General features: G+C 50.4%; 2 protein-coding genes across 3 annotated transcripts in view; one reads left to right on the top strand and one right to left on the bottom strand.

The window, feature by feature from the left end:
• Positions 1-12,072, bottom strand: part of LOC309525751 (uncharacterized protein) — a 375,811-nt gene that overhangs the window by 252,959 nt on the left and 110,780 nt on the right. The window lies entirely within an intron of this gene.
• The window catches only part of LOC309525753 (uncharacterized protein), a 400,379-nt gene continuing 391,233 nt past the window's right edge, over positions 2,927-12,072 (top strand). The window contains exons 1-3 of the mRNA XM_082211248.1: positions 2,927-3,308; positions 4,099-4,227; positions 7,005-7,168. Of these exons, the coding sequence (XP_082067374.1) occupies positions 7,036-7,168 (133 nt within the window). The 5' untranslated portion in view covers positions 2,927-3,308; positions 4,099-4,227; positions 7,005-7,035. The remainder of the gene's footprint in view (positions 3,309-4,098; positions 4,228-7,004; positions 7,169-12,072) is intronic.

Raw genomic sequence — 12,072 nt, forward strand, 5'->3', positions numbered from 1 at the left:
TGGGAATCTTGTCACAATCTTGTCACCTCTGGAGTCCGTAAATGGGAGATATTCCTGGTGCCCTTAATCCTGCTGTTCCGCCAGGGAAGCGGGGCTGCGCCCAAAGCATGGAGTGGTGGAAGTACTCAGGGAAGGGAGCAGAAAGCGAGGGAAGCATTAGGCCCCCATTTCTAGGAAGGGGAACATCGGCCTGAAGGGGAGCAGCTGCTTTTGGGCAAGCGGAGCTGGAGAAAAGCTGGGCCTGTCCTGCTGCGCTTCAGGCCCTGACAGCCTCCAAGTTCAAGTGTCAGTTGACTTTGCCCCTCCATTCACCGCGTGAGGAGGCTGTCCCGGAGTTGAGGCTGCCACGGAGGCCAGAAAGAGCAGAGGCCATGTTGGGTCAGGGCAACCGGTCCTTCTATGTTTGGAGCGGGAGGAAGGGCCATCTTGGATTGTGCCTGTCTGTTATTGATACGGAAAGGAGGGGGGTACCTTCCCGCACCCCTCCACCGCCCACCAAAGGATCAGAGGCGATGACCTCGACGGCGCCCAGCTTTGCCCAGGCCCCTAAGCCCCACACCGTTACACAAGCACCACACTATACCCCTGGTCCTTTAAATAAGATGCCTATCTCTTTCTCTATACGGGCGAAATAAGCCCACCATCTTTCTCTAAGCCTCCTTCCCGCTCTATCTCTATCATGGGTTGACCGTATCAAACTGCGCTCCCATCCGTTTCAATGGCTGCGTCCCAGCCAATCAGAACCATGCATTCGCTCTGCAGATTCAGCTCAGCAAGCCCCTGCACACCTCATTTAACCTCTTGACAAGCTACTGACAGCTCCCCGCTGGGAGAACAATGGAGTCAAAACTCGTGGACTCGTAAAAGTGTCAAAACTTGCAACAATGTAACCATTTTATTTCCAACTTCAATTATTGCTATACGAATGGACTGGAACAGGCGAAAACTTCTTAAATTCATATAAAATCAACCACAGCTCCGATTTCTTTGGTTTTGGTGTCAATCGACTCAGTTTTCTCAGGACTCCATGGTGCTACCCCTGCCTCCATAATCCCCGAAGCGGCAGGTCACGTACTCAGGAAGACCCTAATCCTGTCAGATCGTTCTGCCGACCCCTTCCTCCGGGCAATGCCGGTGGCAGACGATGCATATCTGGACTATTGTTTCATCATCACCGGTACTCAGGAAGTGTTTATCTTTGCATATCTCTCACTCTGCATACTCTCCCTCCCTTCCCTGAAATGCTAATCCGTGAAATCCCACCTTTCTGTAATATATTCATGATGTCACCTGTGTAACCCAACCTATTTCTAATGTATTCATGACGCAATAATGATGTATTTCGCACTGTATTCTGGGACATGGAGGGAAGTTTCAAAAACTCCTGTCACCCCCTACTCGGGGTTCAATCTCGCCTTGAACCTGTTGCACAATAAACTCGGATCTTCTGTAGTTTGCTCCTGCGTCCGGCTGAGCTCATTTCTCCTCCGCAGGGACCCATGGACTTGGTCCGACGAGCTGGGTGGCAGAGTAACCACGCACCCAGATTTTCCGTAACAGTTATATACACATCTATCTATCTATCTATCTATCTATCTATCTATCTATCTATATCTATCATCTACCTACCTACCTACCTACCTAGATATATATACACCCCCCTGGTTCTCGTTTGGAGGAGGAGAGCGGGACGGAGGCGCTTTACTGACAGAATGGCACTTCGCTCGCGCCTCCTTTCCTCCCAGGAGCTCCTCCTTCCACAACAACCCTGCCAGGCTGGCCTCTGGCATGTGGCCCCCTTTCCAGCAGGCGAAGCTGCAGGGGCCACTCACTTCCTGGCCCTCCCAAAATGGAGGAGGCCTTGGACCCTGGAGGAGCCTGAGAGGGGCCTTGAGGGGGGCAGGGGGGGCCTCTCGCCCCTTCCCAGACTTGTCCGCCATCCATTTATTACTACTGTTGATTAAACTTCGGCCCCTCAGGGCTCTGGCACCCGGCACAGTTAGTGCAAATGATCTCAAACCCTAAAATGGATTGACAGGTAACTGACAGGCGTAGATGATCTCTAGAGATATAGGGAGTCTGCCGGATGCCCCCCTTGGCTGGGCCTGTGATGGACAGCAGAGCCAGGCCAGTCAGCGGACTTCGTCCCTCAGAAATTCCCCCAGGGGGCGGGGGCCTCGCTCTGATTGGCTCCTAAGCCAGCGTGGGGCGGAGCCAGCCCTTTTGGCGGGAAAAGGCAAGGCGCCTTTTCTGAGGGGGGAGCTTGGAGGGGAAGGTGGGGGGAGGGAAGGGAGACCCCCAGGAAGGAGGGCTGAGGGGACCCCCTGGGTGTGGGGGGCGGAGGGAGACCCCCAAGAAGGAGGGCTGAGGGGACCCCCTGGGTGTGGGGGGCGGACGGAGGGGGGGAAGGAAGGGAGACCCCCAGGAAGGAGGGCTGAGGGGACCCCCTGGGTGTGGGGGGCGGAGGGAGACCCCCAAGAAGGAGGGCTGAGGGGACCCCCTGGGTGTGGGGGGCGGACGGAGGGGGGGAAGGAAGGGAGACCCCCAAGAAGGAGGGCTGAGGGGACCCCCTGGGTGTGGGGGGCGGATTGAGGGGGGGAAGGAAGGGAGACCCCCAAGAAGGAGGGCTGAGGGGACCCCCTGGGTGTGGGGGGCGGACGGAGGGGGGGAAGGAAGGGAGACCCCCAAGAAGGAGGGCTGAGGGGACCCCCTGGGTGTGGGGGGCGGACTGAGGGGGGGGAGGGAAGGGAGACCCCCAAGAAGGAGGGCTGAGGGGACCCCCTGGGTGTGGGGACGGACTGAGAGAGGGGGAGGGAAGGGAGACCCCCAAGAAGGAGGGCTGAGGGGACCCCCTGGGTGTGGGGGGCGGAGGGAAAGAGCCCCCCAAGTCTGACTCCAGAGCCTCCAAGTCCAAGGGGAGGAGGCGCCTGTCTCCGGACCCCAGCTTGGCCCCCCAATTCAGTGGGGCTGCCCCCGGGAAGATGGGGGGCTGGAGGGAAGACGTGTCTCCCTTGGGGGGATCTGGGCTTCCTCTTCCTCTCGAGGAGGCTGCTTGGAGCAGGCGGAGACTCCTGGGGAAGCCCCGTCTCCCTGGCGCGGAGTGGGGCTCCGAGGGGGCTCCGTGGGGCAGCGGGGAGAGGGAGGGCTGGGCTGGGCTGGCAAGGGTTAAGAGGAGCAGAGCTGGAGTCCTAGAGAGGACGGGGAGGGGAGGGGGAGGGGGCAAGGTCCTCCATGGCTAAATTCCCCCCTCCCCCTCCCTCCCTGCCTCCTTCTTCTCTCTCCTTTGCAAAAGCCCCTCCTGGACTCGGGTGAGTCTCCTCTCTCTTCCCCTGAGGGTGCCATGGGGAGAAGGGGGTCCCAGGGGGGCAGGGAGGGGGCATGGGGGTCCCTGCTCAGATCATGCGGGGGGGGGGAGACCCCCCAAGTCAGGGAGCAGAGGGTCCTCCCTTGTCCTCTCTGCCAAGCCAGGGAATAAGCAGCTCTGCTCTTCCTTGGGATCCAGATGCTGTCTTCCTTTTTGGGGAGGGGGCTTTGGGTCAAGGAAATAAACCCCCTTCAGAGGGGGGGAAAAGTCACCTTTGTGAACTGAGGCTGCAGCCAGAGGGGAACATTCCCACGTGGGGGGAGCACAGGGAGAAGAAAAGCCCCTCTGCATCTCCAGACCACTTCCTGTGTCCCAGCTGCAACAACACATGTCTCTCCCCTGTCGGTCTCCACACCCACGGCTGGCGCTGTTACCTTCCAACAACTGGATCTCACTCCCAAAGACACACTCTTCCATGGTCTCCTAAGACAGATGAAAGCCGACCAGCCAACCATTCCCTCCCCTCACAATGCACAATGGGGCTTCCCCTCCCCTGAGGTACCATTTTAGATAATGGGGCTTCCGCTACCACCGCCGTGCGATTTCTGTTCTTATCCTGAAGCAAAGTTCTTAACCCGAGGTACTATGTCTGGGTTAGCGGAGTCTGTAACCTGAAGCATCTGTAACCCGAGGTACCACTGTACCCATCAATTAAATACACCACAAAATTGTTACAGAAAAGAACAGAGCAACGTGTAGAATAATATCATCTTTCTTCCCCCTTTTCCCCTTAGGGTCCAGTGTGCTTTGAAGACGTAGCTGTTCCTTTCACAGAGGAGGAGGACTGGGCTTTGCTGGATCCTGACCAGAGAGCTCTGCAGAAGGAAGTCAAGGAGGAGAATCCTGGGATCGTGGCCTCTCTGGTAAGGCTCCCTCCTGGATCATAAGATCAGCTTTGAAATTCCATACAGATCTCTGAAGGACAAACCTCCTCTATTTTGAGGGAGCCCCATAGCGCCCCCTGCAGCACCTGAGATGTTAACACACCCACAACTCTCCATAGGAGATGCATCTCCTGTTCTGTCTGGGAATATTCTTCCACCAGACCTGCCTTTTCCAACCAGGATGAGGCTGCTCTGAGCTGCCCAGGCCTTCTTCCATGTAGGCTTCAGAGATCTCAGGGACGTGAAGGTACATCCTGTCTAATTTTCTCTTTCCCTTTCTGCATCTCTCTGTTTTTGGTTGAGCAAAGAAATGACTGAGCTTGGAGATGGAGCAGATCCCACGACTGAGCCAAATTAAATCCATCCCTGGAAAGAGCCAGGCTTTTTGAATCTCTGGGTCCCATAAATACGTTAGCTAATACCAGCCAAGAAAGGCAGTAACTCCCTTCCCTTCTTCCTCTTTCACAAGCAGCCATTTGCATTGTTCAGTCATTTCAGGCTCAGTTTCTTCCTCAGGCTAGGATTATTATTATTATTATTATTATTAAACATATCAGGAAACTTGATGAGGAATTAAGGGGAAAGACAGTGTTGACCCAGAGTAGTTACAAAATGTATGTTCTCTCCCCGAGTGCCACAGACCCTCCTCCAAAGAGAGCTTCTCTGAAGAAAGCACAAGCAAAAATTACTAAATTTTACGTGAATAAGGAAAATGAGGAGGCGGCTAAGAAACAGCAGGAGCCAGATCCCATTACTGACCTTATAAGATCTCTCAGCAGCTCTAAGGATGAGCAGAAAGAGGTTTGGGGCCCAGGCAGCTCAACTGCTAAGTCATCTCTGGCACTGAGACCAGGAGCTCAAGCGACTCAAGGCCAAATTCAGGCTAAACAAGTAGAGGAACTAATCTGAAAGCAAATTTCAAAAATTTCAGTCACTGGGTGGCTTGTAGTACAGAGGACATGGAACGCATAAAATCCTTTTTGGCTGACTGTAATAAAGTTCTTACCATCCTGATAGGTACTTGTAGAACCTTCTGAATAAAATCTAGCAGAGTCTGTGGAACCAGATAATACAACAATTTCTCTTTCCATACCATTAAAAATAGATCAATAAGGGAGGTTTGATTCGTCCACATGGCAAAAGGAGGTCTAAAAGTACAAAGAAGAACAAAAATGTTAAAAATTTTAAAAATAGTGCAATATTAAAAAGTTGACTTGAAAATACTTTTTAACTTACTTAAGAGCAGCTCATGCTCTGGGTCCAGACAGAACACTAAGAAGCTTGTACTATGCTAGAATCTGCACACCAGATCCCTATATCAATATGAAACGATATGCAAGGTTATCAAATGCTCTGATGTCCTGTCAAAAGCCAAAACCAAACCAACTAGGGAGAGGGTTTTCATAAAAAGGAATTGGAAATGGGTGCTGTCTCAAAATAAGCTCCTTCTCTCAAGCTACCCTAAGCCCTTGGGAATCTTGTCACAAGAGGAGCGTAAAGTTTGTGAATATGGTGTCTCAGCACAGAGAATATCTATGGAGGAGAGGTGTATCAGTCTCAAGATTATTCAGAAATGTGGCACCACCAGCTCCTCTGCTTCCACATTCAGCAACACCTCCAAAAAGGCCTCAATCCAAGGCAGACTATTATCCTTTAGTTGACATATACTCTGCAGGTGACAATCCTGACTAGCCGGCTGACCTGGACCCCAAGGAACCCCATAAATCAGACAGCCCAGGGTCCTTGCACTTGAGGAATCTGGGGAAGGACCTACTTGATAGAACTGAAAAGAACGGATTACATGCCTTCTGTGCTCTGCCATAAGACGCCCAGAATGAAATACTCTCAGATTGGACCTCTGACGTTCCTGCCTAATAAGTTTGAAGAAGGAACACAAGGGCTCATGCAAGCAAAACTTGACCCTTTGTGCTCCAGATCCAGCCCACCAGATATTCCACCGTGAGTTGAATTGATGGGCTGAAAAGCCACCTCCCCCCACCAGCAGGTTAATGAACCCTCTTTCCTACCAATTGGAGATGAAAAGCTTCCCCAAAGATTTGGTCCCCATGCAAGAGGCAAATATGGCCACAACACCTGCCTGGCTTGCGATGAGAGAGCTCAAAGATTGTGAACTGGGCTCTGCATACAAAGAACCCAGCATGCAGACACCTACAGCACATGTACAGTGGTACCTCGGGTTCCATACGCTTCAGGTTACAGACCCCGTGAACCCAGAAATAGTGCTTCAGGTTCAGAACTTTGCTTCAGGGTGAGAACAGAAATTGTGCTCCAGCGGCACAGTGGCAGCAGGAGGCCCCATTAGCTAAAGTGGTGCTTCAGGTTAAGAACAGTTTCAGGTTAAGTACGGATCTCTGGAACGAATTAAGTACTTAACCTGAGGTACCACTGTAATAGCTACTCTGCTATTTTCTGCCCATGCTCTGGGGTTGCAGTTTTCAGGCTTAGGGACAGGGTGGTGACTGGTTTTTGCACCAAGTTCTGTCCATAAGCCCCAATGAGTTCAATAGGATCAACTCTCAGGTCACTACTGGACAGACCCTGCCATCCTTACGAAGTGGGGTGATTAGCAAACAGGGGAAATTGAAACCACTGGAGATGTTTACAAATGGGGCTTCTGATGAGAAGGGGCTGCCCCATTTGTGCTTCTCCAGGGGCAGGAGAATATCTAGGGCAGGAGAATCCCTGCAGGGCCTCTGAGGCTCCCTTTGCTTCTTCCTCTCTCCCAGGACCTCCAGCTTGTTTTGGCTCCTCGACTCCTCAGGAAGGATGAAAGAGACGGATCCTGCAAACCTAGCGAGGATGGAAGGGGGAAGATGGACGGTTGACCTGGTCCGGCTGTCTCCTGCATCCCTCCCCACAACCTCTGAGCGTTCCCTCCCAGGGACCTCCGAGAGATCTGGTGAGTCCCAGCGGAGGGGAGATGGGGACATGGAGGGATGGAGCCAGAGAGGAATTGGGGCTTCCTCAGCTTGGGGGTGGGGGGAGGCAGGCAGGGAGATGGAGAAGGGGAGCACCTTTTTGGGCTCCTCCACCTGCCTGCCTGCACCTTTGTCATCTGCAGGCAATTTGAGCTAGGAATAGGTCACAGCTCCCCGGCCACCGTGATGTATTGGCAGCTCTAAATGTCTAAAACCAGTTCTGTGATCTGAATGCACTGCCAATGTCAGACAACTCACTGATCCATCGCGCAGCACTGGACTCCTTAAAGGAACCTGACCCTGCTGTGCAGTGATCAGTATATGGTATAAGGCATGTGGTATAAGGAAACTTCATGAGGAATTAAGGGGAAAGACAGTGTTGACATGGAGTAGTTACAAAATGTATGTTCTCTCCCCAAGTGCCACAGACCCTCCTCCAAAGAGAGCTTCTCTGAAGAAAGCACAAGCAAAAATTACTCAATTTTACGTGAATAAGGAAAATGAGGAGGTGGCTAAGAAACAGCAGGAGCCAGATCCTATTACTGACCTTATAGGATCTCTCAGCAGCTCTAAGGATGAGCAGAAAGAGGTTTGGGGCCCAGGCAGCTCAATTGCTAAGTCATCTCTGGCACTGAGACCAGGAGCTCAAGCGACTCAAGGCCAAATTCAGGCTAAACAAGTAGAGGAACTAATCTGAAAGCAAATTTCAAAATTAAAGCAAGTATAAAAGACTGCTACTCCCAAACTTCTGGGACCAAAGAGGGACTATCAGTCACTGGGTGGCTTGTAGTACAAACAGAGGACATGGAACGCATAAAATCCTTTTTGGCTGACTGTAATAAAGTTCTTACCATCCTGATAGGTACTTGTAGAACCTTCTGAATAAAATCTAGCAGAGTCTGTGGAACCAGATAATACAACAATTTCTCTTTCCATACCATTAAAAATAGATCAATAAGGGAGGTTTGATTCATCCACATGGCAAAAGGAGGTCTATAAGTACAAAGAAGAACAAAAATGTTAAAAATTTTAAAAATAGTGCAATATTAAAAAGTTGACTTGAAAATACTTTTTAACTTACTTAAGAGCAGCTCATGCTCTGGGTCCAGACAGAAGACTAAGAAGCTTGTACTATGCTAGAATCTGCACACCAGATCCCTATATCAATATGAAACGATATGCAAGGTTATCAAATGGTCTGATGTCCTGTCAAAAGCCAAAACCAAACCAACTAGGGAGAGGGTTTTCATAAAAAGGAATTGGAAATGGGTGCTGTCTCAAAATAAGCTACTTCTCTCAAGCTACCCTAAGCCTTTTGGAATCTTGTCTCAAGAGGAGCGTAAAGTTTGTGAAGATGGTGTCGAAGCACAGAGAATATCTATGGAGGAGAGGTGTATCAGTCTCAAGATTATTCAGAAATGTGGCACCATCAGCTCCTCTGCTTCCACATTCAGCAACACCTCCAAAAAGTCCTCAATCCAAGGCAGACTATTATCCTTTAGTTGACATATACTCTGCAGGTGACAATCCAGACTAGCCAGCTCACCTGGACCCCAAGGAACCCCATAACTGAAAGACCCCGGGGTCCTTGCACTTGAGGAATCTGGGGAAGGACCTACTTGACAGAACTGAAAAGAACGGATTACATGCCTTCTGTGCTCTGCCATAAGAAGCCCAGAATGAAATACTCTCAGATTGAACCTCTGACGTTCCTGCCTAATGAGTTTGAAGAAGGAACACAAGGGCTCATGCAAGCAAAACTTGACCCTTTGTGCTCCAGATCCAGCCCACCAGAATGAACCCTCTTTCCTACGAATTGGAGATGAAAAGCTTCCCCGAAGATTTGGTCCCCATGCAAGAGGCAAATATGGCCACAACACCTGCCTGGCTTGCAATGAGAGAGCTCAAAGATTGTGAACTGAGCTCTGCATTCAAAGAACCCAGCATTCCGGCCCCTACAGCACATGTACAGTGGTACCTCGGGTTCCATACGCTTCAGGTTACAGACTCCGTGAACCCAGAAATAGTGCTTCAGGTTAAGAACTTTGCTTCAGGGTGAGAACAGAAATTGTGCTCCAGCGGCACAGTGGCAGCAGGAGGCCCCATTAGCTAAAGTGGTGCTTCAGGTTAAGAACAGTTTCAGGTTAAGTACGGACCTCTGGAACGAATTAAGTACTTAACCTGAGGTACCGCTGTAATAGCTACTCTGCTATTTTCTGCCCATGCTCTGGGGTTGCAGTTTTCAAGCTTAGGGACAGGGTGGTGACTGGTTTCTGCACCAAGTTCTGTCCATAAGCCTTACGAAGTGGGGTGATTAGCAAACAGGGGAAATTGAAACCACTGGAGAGGTTTACAAATGGGGCTTCTGATGAGAAGGGGCTGCCCCATTTGTGCTTCTCCAGGGGCAGGAGAATATCTAGGGCAGGAGAATCCCTGCAGGGCCTCTGAGGCTCCCTTTGCTTCTTCCTCTCTCCCAGGACCCTCCAGCTTGTTTTGGCTCATTGACTCCTCAGAAAGGGTGAAAGAGACGGATCCTGCAAAGCTAGCGAGGATGGAAGGGGGAAGATGGACAGTTGACCTGGTCCGGCTGTCTCCTGCATCCCTCCCCACAACCTCTGAGCGTTCCCTCCCAGGGACCTCTGAGAGATCTGGTGAGTCCCAGGGGAGGGGAGATGGGGACATGGAGGGATGGAGACGGAGAGGAATTGGGGCTTGCTCAGCTTGGGGGTGGGGGGAGGCAGGCAGGCGGATGGAGATGGAGAAGGGGAGCACCTTTTCGGGCTCCCCCACCTGCCTGCCTGCCTGCCTGCCTGCGCCTTTGTCATCTGCAGGCAATTTGAGCTAGGAATACATCACAGCTCCCCGGCCAACGCGATGTATTGGCAGCTCAAAATGTCTAAAACCAGTTCTGTGATCTGAATGCCCTACCAATGTCTGACAACTCACTGATCCATCGCGCAGCACTGGACTCCTTAAAGGAACCTGATCCTGCTGTGCAGTGTGAACTCAGATGGGGCCTCCGTGTGTTGCCTTTTACTCTTCTTTTTGTATAACTTTTATTAACTTTATAAAACAGGGAAGATAGGAATAATAGATGATACAAATATGTAGGCTGAGTCTGTATATCTCAAACATAGCAGAATAAATTTGCAGGAGTATCTATAACATATAGTTCATCATTAGTGGTCAGTGTATGAGTTCTGGGTCCATGAATTGCTTTCAACTGAAACAAAAAAAGGGGAAACAGGAGAGCACAGAGAACATTCAACATCGCAGAGCCAAATGCCTAGACTGGAGCTCTTGTGGCCGTTGTGCTTAGATTAAGTGAGTAATAGTCATTTTTCCTCTTCTGTTACCAATGAAACAATACATAGTTGGTCTCATCATGAAAATGGGAGGGGGGGCTCAAAGTGAAGAAAGAGATTTACGTATAAATTTAAATATTTTCCTGTTTTAGGTTTTTTTAATTATTATTATTTTTATTGGTTTTCACATATTACTTTACAATACAGATGTACCAAAGCCAACACCATTTCCTCCCCATCCCCCCATACATTTACATTTCTATTTCCTCAATCCATCATATTATCCTTTTCTCCCTCCTCCCACTTCCCTCCGCCCCCACTGGATTTCCTCCACATTATGCAATTTACAGTAATCTTTGCATTCTACAACCTTCTCAAATCATCTTCATATTCTTATTATCTTTCCTTACTACTTTTTCTTCCATCCAGTATGTCACCGGAGGCCCCCCCCTTCATTCACACCCACACGTAATACACAAGCACCACACTCACACACGCACGCACCCCCCTTGACCCAAGAGATGTCCCTTTAGAGGGCCATCTCTTTTTTAAAATAGCCTTCCGTAAATAAGGAAGCGCTAGCCTGACAGCCTTTCGCTATAACACTCCGCATCGCCCTATCTGTATTACGAGTAGACCGGCCGCCTGAACTCTGGGTCAATCGGCGGCCGCCTCAGCCAATCAGCGTTATCGAACAGCGCCCCTTGCGGCGGCCACGCAGGTACTGCAGGCTACAGGCGCTCTTTTCCCTTGCCTTTGACAGCTTTCAATACAAAGTTTCCGAGTTCAATCGACCGTGACTGATTTAATCAAAATGCTGCAAGTTGCTTCCGGAAAGCGAAAGTGCTTCGAACTTCAAGAACAGTATTCTTTATAAATTCACCAAAAATCAGCCATACCTCGGATTCTCACCGGACCACTTTTATTTTACTACATATTACAAGGACTATCAAAGGGGGGTGGCATGATACTGGGCAGCCATAATCCCTTGACCGAGCAGTCACGTACTCTGCGGCCCTTCCCAGTTGACGTGACAACCTTGATAGCCATTGTGATGGGCTCAGACAGAAGGCTATCAGGGATACAATGAACTGCATGTTTTAGTGTTTTCCGCGCGGACTCTCACAAAGGACTGTGACCGGATTCCCCTCAGGGGACAGGAAACTTCGCCCTTTCCCTTTGTTCTTAAATATGACTCATGTGGGGAGGGGAGAGGAGGCTCCGGCCAGGGGTCAGGACACTCGGATTACCTGTGCAGCCCCTCCTCGACTCCTCCTATTTTTAATATAATCATGATGTAAATATGATGTAATTCTGAGGGTGTAGCTTAGGGCATTAGTAACTAATAAAAGTTAGGGTCTCCCTTTGTTCGGGGCTTCCATCTTGCTTCACCTCGTGGGCGGTGGGAGTCCTGTCACGACAGTCTTTCCTCTGAATAAAGACCGAGCCTACTGGCTGCTGTTTTGCTCTGAATTGCTCTGGTTGGTGTCTTCATTTGTCCAAGAGAGCCCTCGGATTTTCCGGTAACAAGTACTTCACATTTTAATCTAGGCATATTAGCGTATCTTTCCTTGAGCAAT

This window comes from Podarcis vaucheri (assembly GCF_965113315.1).
Source record: "Podarcis vaucheri genome assembly, chromosome: 2".
Classification (NCBI taxonomy): Eukaryota; Metazoa; Chordata; class Lepidosauria; order Squamata; family Lacertidae; genus Podarcis; species Podarcis vaucheri.